Source organism: Acanthopagrus latus, chromosome 11 (assembly GCF_904848185.1).
Source record: "Acanthopagrus latus isolate v.2019 chromosome 11, fAcaLat1.1, whole genome shotgun sequence".
In the NCBI taxonomy this organism is placed as follows: domain Eukaryota; kingdom Metazoa; phylum Chordata; class Actinopteri; order Spariformes; family Sparidae; genus Acanthopagrus; species Acanthopagrus latus.
In genome coordinates, this window is record NC_051049.1 from 4,681,131 (window position 1) to 4,697,954 (window position 16,824).

Below are 16,824 nucleotides of genomic sequence, written 5' to 3' on the forward strand. Positions count from 1 at the left end.
CGACACATTTCAGCATAGTTACAACAGAATACAATGCAACCCAAACTATGTGGACGTAGCTAATTGGAACTTTATGTTCCTGGTTAAAGCTTTTAATGAATAAAACTTGTAATACAAAACTATAACACAGGCATAAAGACTTTTAACACATCAAGGGACACAGACGAGCTGCAACTATACAGTGATGCTTCAACAGTGGACAATGATTAGGAAATATAAGAAAGAAATATATATACATCTGTGGGAAAATCGCCTGCATGGAGACATTAAATTTCTACACTGAGTTGATTTTTTTTTTTGCCAAACTAAAAGTAATTTCACAAAAGTTTACGTCATTATCTAACAACGTTTTGCTCACAGGTCAGAAATTCATTACATCTCATCCTCTCCAGTTTAAATCTGTAAGACTTTCTACTGTGTTAACAAGCTAACATTTATATAATTAGCTCCATTAACTTTGCAGCAGTTAAACCTGGCAGCTAATCTCCAAATGAGATTTTGTTTGCGCGGTGTGATCATTTTTAAATAAGTGACGCATAAATCTACACTTTGCTATAGTTCGTCAAAGTTTGAACTTGTAGAACAACAAGCATCATGTATCATGTATCTGTATATATATTCATATTGTGTCACATGCTATGGTGATGAATTCTGATCCACAGAAAATAGAAATCACATTCTTTTGTTGAAATCGGGATTATATGATGCTGTTACAATGTTTCACAAAGACGATAAATGTTTCTACCTAATTAAAAGTACAAAGAAATACAAAAACAACCACTCATCCAACGAATGCAGGCAATAAACAACAGGAAAGGAAAAGAGGTATCTGTGAGAGTGACCTGATTCTACACGTAGTCAAATCTCTGGTTGGTTTGCCTTCCATCCATGCTGTGAGCTTTGTAGGAGTCGTTGTAGGCTGGACGGGATCTGGTGTCAGACTTGTAGATGGTGTGTTGAGAGGCGGCTTTGTAGGCCATCCCGTCGTACCTGGAGAATATCAGAGAATAAAACATTTTAATTAAAGACAGAAATGCATACGGGACATCACGCTAGCTCCACCCTGTCTGAACATTTCAACAAACACGAGTGAATATTCAAATATGCCAAAACTCATTACAAAGAATAGAACTACAAGTGTGACCAGCGAGGACTCTGGTGTATCGTTTTACAAGCAGCCTCGTAAGCATTTGCAGCTCTGCATTATATATGCAGAGGGAAAAATAAACACAACTTGCATTTACATTTTGCTGAGTTCGTGTCCTTTAATTTGAAAGGACCTAAGATTTGTTCAGCCGGCAGCACAACGAGATGCATCCAGAGGTGCTTTATGTTGTTGTTCGGCTTTGTCAGAGGCGGAGATTTCTGTCGTTAACGGCGGCGAACATACAATCTGCACTTTGTAATTTGCATGTAGCATCTGCTTACTAGACATTTCTGCCGGATCTCCTCTCCATTAGGCAGTTTACTCATCTTTACTGTGCCTGTGGAGAGAAGCTGCTCGCTCTGTCTAAAAGTCAGAAAAGGTCACAGGTAAGTTATTGCTTCCACCGGTGACAGACGCACCGTTGCTTATTGTCTGGAGTCATCCCGCGGCAGGCCAGACACATCATGACACCGCCGATGACCAAGATCGCTCCACCGATCCAGCCCACGAACAGAGCGGGGCCGAAAGTGTACCTTGAAGAAAAGAAAGAACAATGATTAGAGGAAAACATACAAGAGCTGCAGCAGATAAATACCACCTGAATTCGTCTTTACCTCGGAGTCAGATTTCCTGAGAGTCCACCAATATCCGATCCTCCCAACAAATTGTAGCCGCCGTCGGCGAACGTCGTGAACCGAAAACTCTGCACGATCAAGTTGGCGAAGGCGGACACCCCAGCGATGCCGCACACACCTAAAGATAAAGAAAAGGCAGTGATATTAGTGCAGAATGATTCAGCGGCGAAAACAGAACCAGACACTGCGAACTTCACTGTACCTGCGAGAAGGAAGAGGATCCCGGCTGTCAGGGTCATCGTGGCTTTGACGTTGTCCTCCATGTTCCCCATTTTCAGACACTTCAGTGCGAAGATGGCGATCAGGCAGCCGATGACTCCGAATACAATGCCGACGATCATCAAGGCCCGGACGGCTTGGAGCAGAGCTGGAAGTCAAAGTGACACCAATCAGAAGCTTTCTCGACACATGGGCAACAAAAGTACCTCTCTGTACCTCAACAGAGGTGTTAAAATGAGCTCCCTGTCAACCTGCTGCAGAATAAAACACTGCTAACACATAAATATATCAATAATGGTAAACCTTTATATAAAATATCACAATGATTTCAAACTATTTCTGATATTTCTTAGATTTCAACCCGATGCGGACAGAAAGTCGGGTCAAGTTTCGTAGCCCACAAAACATTTCTGGAGCTTCACAGCAAAACAGAGTTGCAGCATTCGCTTTAACAGCTGAGGTCGATGGAGATTTGTTTTAAATGTCTAAAAAAAGAGAGCAAAAAAAAAGTTTGTTCAGGGTAATCCAGAGCTTGAGATCCTGAGATCCCACAACGATCAAAAAAAGATGTAATTTAGATCCTTTTTAAACCAAAAACTTCGCTGTAGCTGCTAAGCTAAAAGCGTTAGCACACATCCTGTCACGAGCTCGACTGCGTGTTGATGGTTTAAACACCATCTTTTCATATCAATCAGGAATCTCCAGGCTGCCGCAGATTTGGATTGAGTAAAGTTTTAAGTCCTCTGTCTTCAGTTTTTTTGGAGGACGCTGCGACTCTGTTTAACTGTGAAGCTCCAAAAATGTTTTGTGGACGTCACCCGACTTTCCATCGGCACTGCAGTGAGGAGATAATAACTGAATTTTCACTTTTGCGTGAACTTCTCCTTTAACTAAAACATCTGCATACTTCTTCCACCGCTGCCACTGTGATATAAATCGCAGCACTGTAAATTATTTTCAGTTATGAACATTGTTCACCAATTAAAAACAACAAAAGAAACACAACCAGCACCGTCTTCTCCCCCTCCGTATTTTCCGTCTACGGCAGATCAATTGTTATTTTAACACTCCGCTAAATATTACCCGACTTGTGAGAGGAGATAACCTCATTCAGAAATGTTGAACTTGGTTTTCTTGCACGTCGGCTGTGATATGAAAGCAAAACTCATTACCGAGTTCTTAATCTGAACTACTTTTGTCATTTCGCACAAAAGCAGTTCAAGGAGAAAACTGAGAAAAGAAAAAAACGCACACACACACTCAGACACATGATCAGCACAGACATACTGTTACACATAATGTATATTCAAGAACAACAAGCATGTAAATGTGAAACGTCGCTCTAAAAGTGAAGTTCTTGTGTAAAATCCCCCCCAAAAAATAACATTTTATTGATGCACGTGTGTCAAGATTATAATTTAAAAGAGGATTACAGGACTCAATACTTGTGTCATTTCTTTAAAGTTAAAGTAATTAAAAATAAGAGATGAAAAAGTAGGAAGAACTAAACCGCAGATGCGTTTGATTCCAGCTGTGGCGACGATATCAAATTTAATAAAACGAGGCAGCTGTAATAAAACACACTGACCTAAATGCCATCTTTCAGCGGCCTCAGATATTGTACCTGTACTATTCTCGACTTAAGCCTTTAAGACCTTATATACAATATGCTCTACACTACACTCAGCTCTTAAGCACAGAGTGTGGAAATGTACTTTACATTGTGTGACACTCTGGTAAAGCTTGTGCTTGCTCAGCTAAGCTTTGGATGTCTCATCAAATTTCCATTTGATTCCGGAGAGACACCATCTTTTCTGCAGTCGACTGCATTTTTTTCATGCGGTGGAGGGGGAGGAGGAGGAGGAGACGGGAGCACATCTGCCCCTAAAACCTCCCAAATATTCTAAAGTACCTTCCAAGGTCCTTTTGGAAAATGTTCTCCCTAATCCAACATGTGGAGGAATAGCCGATAAACGTGTCTTTTTTTTTTTTCCTCCCCGGGAGTGATTCTCTTACCTGGCAGTCCCAGGATGGTGAAATAAGGCCTGCACTGTGTCGTACCGTACGATGTCCCCACACACGAGTTCCACAAGCCAGAATAGGTGTAAACATTTGTCACTATTGTAAAAGATCGGTCCTGTAAGCTCCACATGTCCATGGCTGTGGCGGCTGATATTAAGAATACGCCCAGAGCGGACAGCATGAATCCTATTAACTGAATCATTGAGGCAGCCATTTTAGACCTCGCTCAAACAAAGTTAGTCAACCGATGTCGCCGAGCGGTGAAAATGGCAGAGTGCGAGCGCGCCGCCACTTATCATCGCGTGTGTTTCAACAAGGAACAGCTCTTATCAGATGTTTACCTAAAAATTTTCATGAGTCTTTGTCCCAGTTTCGGGGAAACGGTTGGCGGGGGAGAATTTCCGCCTGTGAGTAACAAAAGGGTGTGGTGTGACCTCGCGTTATTATTTCTCCATCACTCGATTGGAACAGAACCGAAATAGTTTGATGTAGTTTCATCACAGATTATTAAATCTGCCAGCTTGATGATACAACTGCTTGAACCAATATTACAGTTTAACATCAATAAGTAAATACAACATACAGCACAGCCATATGGACCCGTTTGCTTTAAGTCCTCTAGATATACGCCATTAGATATTTACACGTTCATAGTTACATTTGATGACTTTCTGCATCAGTCATAGTTGTTTTTAACATCTTTTCTTTTAATTCCCTGACGTATTTCCATCCACCTTACTTCAAAGTTGCTTTTTAAACATGTCTTTTGATATGTCAATCATGATGAACTTCATTTTCTTTAACATTTCTAAAGGTGCAATATGTAAGAATGGTCAAATTACAGTAAAAAGTGGCTAGGTGCTAGCTGGTTAGCATGCTCACTTCATGAGGTGTCTTTGACAATACGATTAAAGTTGTTCTCTTTCTTCACATTCTGTTAATTGTGTAATAAATTATACATTTTAGTTGAGGTAACATATTCTGACGTACTGCACCTTTAATGAAGAGACAACAGAAGAATAAAAACATACCTGGAAGTCCCAGAATGGTGAAATATGGTCGGCACTCTGATAGGCCGGAGCTCTGCCGGACACACGACCTCCACAGGCCCGAGTACGTGTACACGGCCGTCACGACGCTGTTGAAGCGATCCTCCGTCGCCCACTGGTCCATCACCGTCGCCGCAATTATCCCCGCTATCCCGATCAAACTCAGCACGAAGCCCATCACCTGACACAGAGTAGCCGCCATCCTGCCGCCTTTTTTTTGTTCTCAAACGGTCTGAATTCAAAGAGCTGACGGCGTCTCCTGAGCGCTGCGGCGGAGTGTTTGAATATGATATCAGCAGGTGTGAAGCCACAAGTGACCCTGCTTGTTTGCACACAGTCACATATATAAGGAGCAGGGTGGAGCGTAAAATAAGACGAATGATAAATAAATCAGGTTAATGTTGCTCACTAATTCTTGTTGGTAGAGGGTGAACATGAGGTGGCTCTCACAGGGTTAAATACACAGAGTCACTTGAATTTTCTTTGTATACGAATAGTTTGTCCAGATTCCTGCTGTCATGCTCGTTTCTTCACTGTACAGCTGCTGCTGATGATCTAGATTTCTACTTTTGTTGGTTCAAGCTTGACTGAAACTTCCAAAGTTACAACAGCTAAAAGCCACAGAGCCATTTACTACGTATTTCAATAATAAAATAACACTTGCAGCGGCTTTAACACCTCCCCAAAAAACTGAACAATACTTTGTGAGGCACTTGTCAAGCTTCAGTCTCTCAGCTTGTGATCTAATACAGAGAGGATTGAACCAGACTGACAGCTACAGGTGTTGTTCAGGTGCGATGACCAGTGAGTGAAGCACCTGTTCGTCTCCAGTTCTGATGCTAAAGCAAAGAATATAATTCATTGAAAGAAGGGCAAAGGATGACACTGAAGGCTTTTCATGATGGAAAATGAGAGAGAGACGGTTTGTCTGCCAAGTATTTTGTTTTTTGAGAGCGCCTGTCCTTTTCCAAACATCTACCAAGGCCGACGTTCGAGACGGTGCTGTGTAACAAACTACGTGCTGCATTTGTTTCCTTTGTATCGAACAGCTGAAGTGTTGGTGCTAAGCTAAGCTAACCAGCTGCTGACTGGAGACCTGAAGGAAAGTGAATAACCATATTTCTGAAATAGTAGACAGAAGTTTAAGTGTTTTTTAGTCACCAGTACGCTGTGTCTTTCTCTGTGTTTTGGGTAAATCGCCTCTGTAATAATTTCAGGGGCTTTAAAAAAAAAAAAAAAACCTGCTTCTACCAGCTGCCATTCTCCACGAGACGTTCAGTCGTATCTTTAAGCTCACATGACACACACTGTATCCTCGGTTGAGTCATATACATAATGACGGGGAACATGAATGTGATGGGTTGGACCGGTCTGTAGAAAAAACAGCCAGGATTCATTACACATGTAAATATCTTCTCCCTGTTTAAGCTTCACAGAGTAACACGACGAACATTACAGAAGCAGAGCTGCAGGAAGACCCTGAGATACGGCACGACATGAGCTCGAAACACCAAAATGTATGTTTTTAGTAGCTCGGTTGGTTTGTTCATGCAGTTAATATCTTTGTGCGCAACATCGTCATATGTAAGATGGAGAAAGTCATGAGGTTTCTTTGGAATAATCAGAACTATGTTATTAAGAACATATTTGTAACTAAAACAGACTGTTTTGTTTTGAAGCAGAACAGTGTTAAGCGATACTCTGACTCTGTCGCCGGGGTGGCTGCTCTGTATCGTTAGTAGCACCGGCAGCCAGTCAGACGAGAGTAAATACTGATATGATTGTAGTGAACTGAAACCAATTTGCCTGTGGCTGATGTGTCGACGAGAAACATGCGAGGCGGCGAGGACTGGATCGAAACTGGGCTGGGGCCTCGTTGAGAGTAACACACGGCCTTCTGCTGCCAAGCGTTCATACGTATAACACACACGCAGAGGTAGAGAGTGTAGGACACAAGTCGTGTTACGTGTTTGGATATTCCTCTCTCTATGTTAAACGCTGCTGCTTTCACCTCCAGACTTTCTCACTCAAATCCAAAATTTCAAACTTCATATATTCTATAGTCATGTGAGAATGATATGATACGACATGGAAGTTATAAACCTTCAAGTTAATCACAGCTAATGTCTATTTACTTCACAGAATAAGTCTCAGCCTTAACCTCCAGTGTACTAAATAAATATTTAACCATGCTGATAGGAGAAAAATCCACAGGAGCTGTGAAGAAGTGGCGAAGCAGTTTAAATGAACATGTTTTAAAGGCAGACTCGACCTCTCCGGTCGCTCTTTGCACAGTAAATCACTGATGAAAGTGTTGTGAAAGTAGTTGAAATGACCCACCCAGCGCAGCACACACACTGCTCTCCCTCCCGGCCGACCTGATTTGATCGCCGTCTATAGAAACAACATTAGCATGCTGCGAGCGGCGCTAATGATTTTTGCCGTCTGCTGTGCAAAACCATTTGTCTCCCAGCAGGCTGAACCTTAAGCAAACAACTTTTCAGCATCTGTAGGAGCCACTGTGTACTTATCATGAGCCGCCCTTACAAATGTACAAGAAAAGAGAAGCTACTTCACACACGAGTATTTGCCCGTTAACTGTAAAGATGTCGTTCTTTTTCTGTAAATGAGTTTTCTTACGTATGGGAAAAAACAATAAGTCAGTGCTGAGTGGTCGCAGGCTACCAACTCAAAAACCACGTTCAAATTATGTTCAGTCTCATTCAAAATATCTTTAAAGGATCCAAAAGTTCCAAAGACACAGAAAATGTCATTTAGTTACCAATAATATGTTATATGCTACGTGTACTGAGACTTTGAAAATAAGGCTTGCTGACAATTCATTCACATAAGTATCAGTGGTGGATGACTCACCTTCAACAGTTAATACACCAAGAGTCTGTTGGACTTTTTATGTAGACCTGCGTCTTTAGACAGACTTTTATCTGTTTGGAGTGTTGCACAGTGGAGTTATGTGCATTTTCACTGATGATGCACTTAACGTACAAGCTTGTGAGACCGCGACTGAAGAGACTTGATGCCTTCAGGGTGCTCAGCTTTGCAGCCTGTCAGAAATATCCCAGAAATATCTAACTCTTTAGCTGCTAAATGCATCACTATTATTACTTTTTACAGCAAAATTTGCCAAAAAAAAAGGCATTTGACTCCATTCCCATTATTAGTGGACAAGTTACCCTTTCTGTTTTTATTCATGTTGTATCATGGTTGACACCACCAATGTCAACAAAGGTGAAGATGCACATGGCTTCTACACCTACCTACCTCGCTAGTCCAGGATTGCTCCTCGTGCTTCAGATTGCATTTCAGAAAATACACTTGATATCCAACACTGAGAGCACCGGACAGGCCGTCAACTCCATGTGAAGCAGCTGAAGCGCGTTAAAACTTCTCCCTTCGTAGATCTTATACCTCATCACTCTGCACCCAGAAGACATGAAGCTTGTTTTAAAAAGTCTTACTCAGTATTATTATGTTTTTTCCCTTGGAGCTGATGATGGAGGCAGCTGAGGAGCGAGAGATCTTCTTCTTTGTCGTCTCTGTTGAGACAGTACAGTACCCATCATGCAGCTCACACAGGCCGGTGATCGTGTCATTACGTTTTTGGTCTTTGGTCTTTCACTCCTTTTCACTTTTCACTAAAACGAGTAATATGGGAACTACAAACGTCTGCACAAAATTTTACAGCAATCCATTCAGTAATAAGTTAAGATATTGGAGCAAAGTGACCAACCTAGAGCCGGGCTGCTAGCATGTTGCTAACATTGGCTGAAAAATAAAAAGCACCCTTAAAGCAGCTCGACTGGAAACAAAAGAAATATAAAAAAAATATATTTTTAAAGGGTTAAAACCTGACAGTAAATGCTTCCTGATAAAGTCTCACATATATGATCTGCTGCCATTTCCTCTGACTTCTGTTAAAAAAAAAAAAAGAAAAGTTAGGGTGACAGACCTTGAAAGAAAATGTCGGCACCAGCTTCGATTTTGAACTCCAGTCAAGAGCTCCATTACCACTCAGGCTACAATAAGAAAACACTAGAAAAGAGACGTGCTGAAAAGATGAAAGGCTGTCTCGGGAATGGCGGAAAAATGGCCCATTTACTTTCTTCCTTCCCTTTTCGGGTGTCTAAATGGATTTTTATTCAGTAATCAGTGCACTGCTGCCCGGCGGACACTAGAGGGCAGAGCGAGTGCAGAGAAAACGAAGGCGGCTGGCGCAGCGGGGAGCAAACTTGCTGGGAGTGTGATAAGAGGGCCTTTTCACGTCACAGGGCCTGGAGTGAATGTGCTATTTCTCTGAGGGGCATCAGGAACTTCTACAGAATGAAAACGGGTCAGGAGGAGGACAATCAGGATTTTCATATATATTTCTTTTTGTGCACGAGGCTGCATGCGACAGAATTAAAACTGCTCAATAGAATAAAACAGGTTTCATTTGAGCCAGGAGGCAGTGGAGTGATCTAGTCGTGGTTAAATGAGTCCCGGCTCTCAAACCGGACTGAACAATGAGCGCTACCTGGGCAGCCAGGGAGACAAACACACACCCCCTCCCTCCTCCACCAGCACCACCACTGCCACCACACAAATCTGTTACATTTGAAGAATGAGAGGAAACTTCAAAAATCCCTGAGCAATTAACCAATCACAGTCCAGCAGGACAGTGTGACAGAGTGCACACATCATTGGTCGACAGGCTCGCATCCGTTATGCTTTCAGTGGGGCGAGATCTAAATTAGAGAGCCAATTAACTCTGCTAATAGCCCTCTCCTATTTAATCTGGAAGACAATGGGGATTGAAGAAGAAGCTTTTACAATATCCTCTTTCTGCCACGATTCTGAGGGTCTGCGTTTGCCTCCTTGTTTTCACTTCAATTAGCCCAGTGCTTTCTATGATTAAGTACCTATAATTATTTTTCAATTAAGGCTTTGATCTGGTGTGTACTGTATACAGCTCCTCGGCGTGCACGGAAGAATGAGGATGAAACAGTAAATTTGTTCCCTTCTGTGTTGTGTTGATGAGGGTGCAAGTGAGATTAAGCTCGCGGGGCTGCTGGGAAAGAGCCGCCGCCGCCGCCGCCGCCGCCGCTGCCGCAAGAACTTGATCAAACACCGGTGAGGTTTTTGTTGCACCTTCCAGCATCAAACTTTTATTATCGTCCACAGTGACAGAGATACTTGTGTTTAATGCAGTAGTGATGCTGATGAGAGAATGAAGCGAACCTGCAACATTGTGACATGTTCATATTTTCATGCATTTCTGAGATGATCGACCATAACTTTCCCCGTCTTTCATGTCTGAACTCCAAACTGCATCTCAGGTCTGGTCAGGTTTTGTTTAAGTTGTCAACTCACACAGCAGAAGAGACTAAAATAAGTAAACACAAACGTTTTGCATTATTGAGCATGCTGTCGGTGGACTCTATCGACCCACAATGCAATCCACAAAGAAAATGGAGGAGCTGCTTAGAAAATAAGATTTGCAGATGGTTCAACAGCTCCAAAAATATCTTGAAGAGCAAAATGACTGAGCATAAAATCACCAGAAAACTAGAAATGACCCAACAGCCCCATTTAACTCAATCAACCCTGATCCAGTACCAAACTCAGAAGCCCGGTATCAGTCTAAACTCCCCAGATCTAAGATCCTCATGAAACTGTTCTCACTCAAAGATGCCAGATCTGATTTTATTCCATCAAGATCCATGCAATATTTCCAGAGATACGTCACAAAGATGTCACAAAGACGCCGTATTTCATAACGTTAAAGAAAGCGAGAATATATTCCTGGATCTGTCCCTTTATCTGGATCCACACTAAACGTTAATGTGGTCTGTTGTGGACCGAGACCCACCCTGCCGACAAACCAACCAACCAACCGACAGACAGACACAGGTGAAAAGTGTGTTGGCGGAGATAAAGAATTGACTTTCTCTTGATGAATTATAAACGGGAACGGTGTTTTAAGGTCAAAGGTTCATTGGTTTTAAATTTGTTTCAGTAAACTTTACAATCCTGTTCTGATTTGTGTGTTAATCTGCAAACATTTTTAGATTTTTATATTTACTGATGTATAATAAATAATGAATTCTGCCCACTGTTGTTAAACACACGCTGCTTGTTTGAGTGTTCAGATAAACAAATAAAGCTGTACAACATCAAATTAAAGATCAAGTGAACCCGTCCATCAGAATCCACAGGTAGTACATGTGCTTGTTTGTATGTTGGTTAATTTGCAATCTAATTACTTACAATAGTTGTTCAACAATACAAACAGCACACAAGGATAATTGCAGCGGTGTGTAGTGTAAACAATAGAGTTCAACTGACGCAGGATTCTTGGTGTCGATGCCGATATTACGGAACAGAATATACACAGAAACACATTTTTCACAAGAATCTCACAAATGTGTTCATTAAAAACACAAAGATGTGAACATTACAGAGGCTGCACATAAACTTAATTGTTCAAAATGACATCAGTGCATTAAATTATGTTCTGTGAAATAAAAATATTTATCAATCCAGATACTTACATATCAGTAATAGACCAATATCATAATAATACCACTAATAATCATCTATCAAACACTTCATGCAAATGTAGTAAAGTAAAAAGTAAAATATTAGAATAAAAAATATCAAGTAGAAGTATAAAAAAGTTGTGTGGAACAATAAGGAAGTTAAAGCACATGTTTACTTTGCATCACTGATTATCAGGCTTGTGTTCAAGTTGCATGACATGCACGCCTTTCTGTAAATACATTAAAAACACGCAGTAAGTTGTGTGCAGCTTAACACACCTGTACTTTGAGAAGACCTCAGTGCACTCCTGGGTGGTGTCTGCGAGGCGGAGGTACAGATCAGTCAGCAAACTGTCAGTAAAACAAACAAAACAAGCAGAAGAGCTTGATCCTCTCATGCACGACGAGGTACTTACAGGCTATTATAATTCCTTTGTTTACCTACCTGACCTGGAAGGTAGATCAAGAGCGCGGTGACGTGCGCGGTTAAAATGACAGTCTGGGTTAATTATCTGTAAAGCCGCGCGGATTAGAGGAATTCACAATAAAATGCAACCACGAGGGTGGTGAAGAGGTAAGAGCAGGGTAGGACCCAGGATGTAATACTGACTGTGACTCATGCAAAGAACAAAAAGCTGTGTTTAAAGTTGATCTGAAATCTGAATCAGTGGAATTTATCCTCAGATACAAGATCAAATTTACTTCCCTGTGATTTTGCAGTGTTCAAACAAGTCACTAGAATGAATGTTGGCAGTGAACGTTTCTGTACACCACACCGACTGTATGTTGAAACTTTACATTTCTTTATATTTCAGCTTTACATTACTGAAGGTGACATTTTCAGTTTCATGTTGTGACAACACTGAGCTTACGATCTGGTTAGGTTTAGGCACAAAACCCCCTTGGTTATGGTTAGGAAAAGATCATGTTTAACTTGAAGTACTAGAACGGCTATAGATGTTCCTTCTTCTCATCACAAATACCTGCTTCTTGTTTTTTTACACCACAAATACAGATAGATTTGTCCCAGCCTATCCACGGCTGGAGACTCCCTGACTGTTTGTCACAAATATCCACTTTTGTAGCCAGACAAACAGCTAGGGATGTCCAGAGGTCTTGTTATAAACACCTGGTTTTAGTGCCACAGACGCAGCTTCAGATGTTCCTACTTCTCATCACACATAATCACTTTTCGCTGCCACAACCTCGGTTAGAGACGTCCCGAGGTCTCGTTAAAAAGATTTCCTGACTCCTCATCACAAATATCCGCTTTTGCTGCCACAAACACTCCAGAGTTCTTCTTGAACACATCCAGTGATGTCACGCCTACCACTATTTCAATTCCATGGTCCCTCTTGAAATGTATCACTATATAAACTGAAACACAGTCTTGAACTATGGTCACTGGCTTGGCAGCCGTTTTGCCTGTGACTCCACCACCACCTCCGTCACCACCAGGTATGAAATTCAGCTTGTAAACATATAATGAGAATGTGATATGAGAAGGCCTTTTAACACGTATAAATGTGAATGCATCAGTGGTTTACAGAAACCGGCGACTGGCCTGAAGTGTCCATCTTGGCTACGATATGTCCTTGATGATGAAGCAATGCAGGAAAGTTTTCTTCACTACGGTATTCACGACTGGGAATTACAATCAAGTAAAAGCAATCATCCCGTCCCACTTGGAAATCCTATTAAAAGTTTTCAACAAAAAAAAGTACATTCCTTACATTTGTGAGCTTATATTCCGGCCTGCTCGCTGTATTTGAAACGCTCCTACAGCTATAGCAGAGGGTGAGAAACAGAAATCCATTGAGAGGCCAGTAATTAACTCCTTTACTGTAATTAAAACACTGGAGTCTCTTAAGGGTGTCAGGCTTCCTAATGAGCTGTGACATTTTTTCTTTAGAGGCTCCGCGTACCCAAAACTGTACTGTCACCGTGGAGGAAGTGTTCACAGCTGGGCTCGGAAGAAGAAGAAGAAAAAGAAGAGGGAGGAAAATAAATAAATAAATAAAAGGAGAGGGGAAGAAAGGGGGAGATGGGATGCTTTCATTGCCCTAGAAGGGTAGAGAGAGGAGGAAATAATGAAATATCAGGGCTTTGTGGAAAAATAGAAAAATAAAAAATGGGAGGTGCAGGTAGCAGTGCGGTCGGGAGGAGGAGGAGGAGGAAGGAGGAGGAGGAGGAAGAGGAGGAGGGGGGAGGTAGGAATTGTGTCTGAAACATTTTGTATGACCTCCTCCCTCGCCCATCCATCAGCCAGGCTGGCTCATTATTCTAACTAGCCAGTTCTTTTCTTCTGTTGCGGGACGCCATCAGCTGCAATCTGCATGCCAATTATCGGCCAGACCCCCTGATACCCCTGCATGGAAAATGATCTGTCAAGGAAAAAAAAAAAAAAAAAAAAAAAAGCGAAAACGAAAAAAAGCGAGGAAGGCTTGTGTGCACTGTAGCCCCAATCTCTCCACCCCAACCCTCCACCCTCCTTCCCCCGTCTCCCCCTCTCTCTCTTTTTTTTTTTACACTCTATTCCTCTCTCTCCGCTTTCCTGTACGGCAGTGACAGGGCTTCCTAGAAAATTAATCTATGGAAAGAGAAGAAAAAAATTATAAATGTAGCTATTCTCCCACTCCGGCCGCTCAGTTCTCTGGGCTCCGGAGGGCAGGGGAAGTGGAGTTTGTGATAATTGCCAGGGAGAGGGGGGCGATAACAAAGGGACACTCTTCCCCTGAATGTTACACTGAGGGCAAGAGGAGCGGTCATGAAGCAACCATCATGCTTTTTTTTTTTTTTTTTTTTTTTTAATGCTCCCAGGTATGCACCCTTTTTTCCCCCTTCTTCTCTCCTTTCATTCCCATCTATTTCATCATCAAATTACAGATGAGATGAGCTGCCATTTCTGATCGCTCCCTTGATCTCTTAACTGTGCCGGATAGGCAGGACCAGGAATAAAAGAAATACGATGTCAGTGGGGCCATCAGGTAATCGCTGTAGCCGCGTGAACTATGCCCGATGATCATAAACAAAGCCGGAATAGGATTAAAAGTCACAATTGACCACTCGCTAAAAATCCCACCTGCCCCTTACTTACGAGTGCTGAACATGTCACTCTTCCTGTTCTCGTCTGGACGAGGCTACGAGCGTTTCAAATAGTAATGCTTCTCACTGGTTCCTAAAATAATTGACTTCAGACAGGAGGTAGGCAAAAAAAACAGCTTCTCATTTCTAACTGGCAACCACTGAAGTGAAGTTAAGATAGCTCCAGAACCAGAAGTTTGTTATTTTAACAACTTTTTAACATCCCCTTTCACATCAGCCTCAACTGGATGGCTAGAAACATGCTATCACACTAAAAGTCTGGGGCTAACGTTGCACATCCCAGGAAAAAGCCAGTATCCTCACTAGTTGACAATTCAACATAAAAGAAGAAGATCTTAAAGACACAAATATGTTTCATATTAACACGAGCCTGTTTTGTCACCCATTTAGAAATCTCTGATTTGGCACAATGGCCGTCGCTATCCTGTTTCTCTGGAGCCAGAAGTGACCACATCTGGAGCTGTTTGCTGTCATGCTCCTTTACTATTGGCAGTAGAAAGGTTATTATTATTGCTGCATTCTTTCTTAAAGCCAGTGGGGGAGTTATTCCAACCAATCCTTATCAAAAAAAGATCATATAGGTTGACTGTGCAAGCAGCTTCATACCTCTGGCGACATCTAGTGGCCATAGTAATCATAACAGCAGCAAAGGAGGAAGTCAGGTTCAAGCATAAAGTATAAAGATTTTAGAACAAAAATCATCAATCAATCAAAAGCTATTTTTAACCCAAACCACAAAGTTGTCCTGTAGTTTCAGTGCCTGTTTTGAAGCATGACCATGTGACAAAGGTCCAGCGTGCTTGCTGCTGGTTTGTTGCAGCAGTCGTGTTGTTTTAGAACTGTGATACAAAGTATGTTATTCTGAATGTCACTGGTAATACACCCATTTCGCCGTGTTGGTTTAATCCATTCCTTACACTTTTGCTCTCTTTTTTTGAAAAGCTAAAATAAAAGACACTCATCTGACTTCAGCTGCAGAAATCCTAAGCATGAAAGGCCTTCTGCACCGAGTAGCTCTATGACTATGACAAGCACTGTTCAAGGGTTTTAGCTAATGGTCATTTTAGTTGGATTTAAGACTGTATTCACTCCTCACTTCAGCCAATTCACGAGGCGAGATGAGTACGAGAAATAGGTGGCTGGTAAATTGTGACCCCTGAGTGGATCAAGGGAACAAACAATGGGACATAATCATGACAACACACATACAAAGTTACACTTCGCTGTCTGCTCTTAAAGCCAAATCCCTGTTGTCCCTGCCTTAAGAGATGAGGCAATGAATCTGTGAGAATGACATCCGAGAAAAAAAAAAAAAAAACTCCACAAAGCCAACCTGATCCTGATTTCCAGCACAAAGAGGAGAAGCACTGAAGCCAGGAGAGGAACAGTCACTCGGCAAAAGCAGCGGAGAATTGGGTTTGCTCTGTCTGCCTTTGTGGTGCATGTGTGTGAGCTTTGATTAAAGACAGAAGATTCTTTAAGCACATTAGGGCCATTTTGTCCAATTGTTTCACGCCCTCTTCCATATCCACCCGCACAAAAGATACAGACTGCGGCACAAAGCGATGCTCACCCGCTTTACTCTTGCTCTATCACACTGAGCAGGCCCAGTGCAGGCACAAACAGGCAGGGACCAGAGGAATTATGCTCTTGTGCAGTAGTAGTAGTAGTAGCAGCAGAAGAAGAAGAAGCGTCAGTGTAACGTCTTATCACTGTAAGGGCAGATGAAGTGTTGACACACAAAGAGAAAAAGGAAACAAAAGGGTATTGTGCATTCTCCTGTTCACAGCCTTTACGTTTCATATTGTTTTTAAGTAATAGTCGCTAATAAAAAAAAAAATAAAAGTACATCAGATTCAGGAGTCTCACAAAGGACATCTGCATTATTTCGTTAATACATTCGGCTGTGGCAGAACTGAGAGGGTCGGTAATTGATACGGTTGTAGTGCCAGAGACCCACTTCTGTAGCCCGCAGTGCACTCATGTAAAAAATCTGTGCAGCATTAAACTACCAGCACATGCATTCCATTTGCAATCATCCCCCAAATTCAAAGTCTTGGGGTCTGACGCGGAAATGCAGCGAACAAAACTGCATTTCAATATCCACA

At 41.9% G+C, this 16,824-nt stretch overlaps 1 protein-coding gene across 2 annotated transcripts; it reads right to left on the reverse strand.

The window, feature by feature from the left end:
- LOC119028082 (claudin-18-like) lies at positions 1–7,118 on the reverse strand. 2 transcript variants are annotated; one of them, XM_037113587.1, is made up of 5 exons: positions 5,055–7,118; positions 1,985–2,149; positions 1,762–1,900; positions 1,567–1,680; positions 1–990 (listed from the first exon to the last, which is right to left on the reverse strand). In XM_037113587.1, the coding sequence occupies exons 1-5, from the start codon at positions 5,272–5,274 to the stop codon at positions 849–851; spliced, it is 780 nt and encodes a 259-aa protein (XP_036969482.1). In that variant the 5' UTR covers positions 5,275–7,118; the 3' UTR covers positions 1–848. The 2 variants fall into 2 exon arrangements, with proteins under 2 accessions (XP_036969482.1, XP_036969483.1); XM_037113588.1 differs by lacking the exon at positions 5,055–7,118 and adding an exon at positions 4,018–4,892.
- Positions 7,119–16,824: the final 9,706 nt, after the last annotated feature.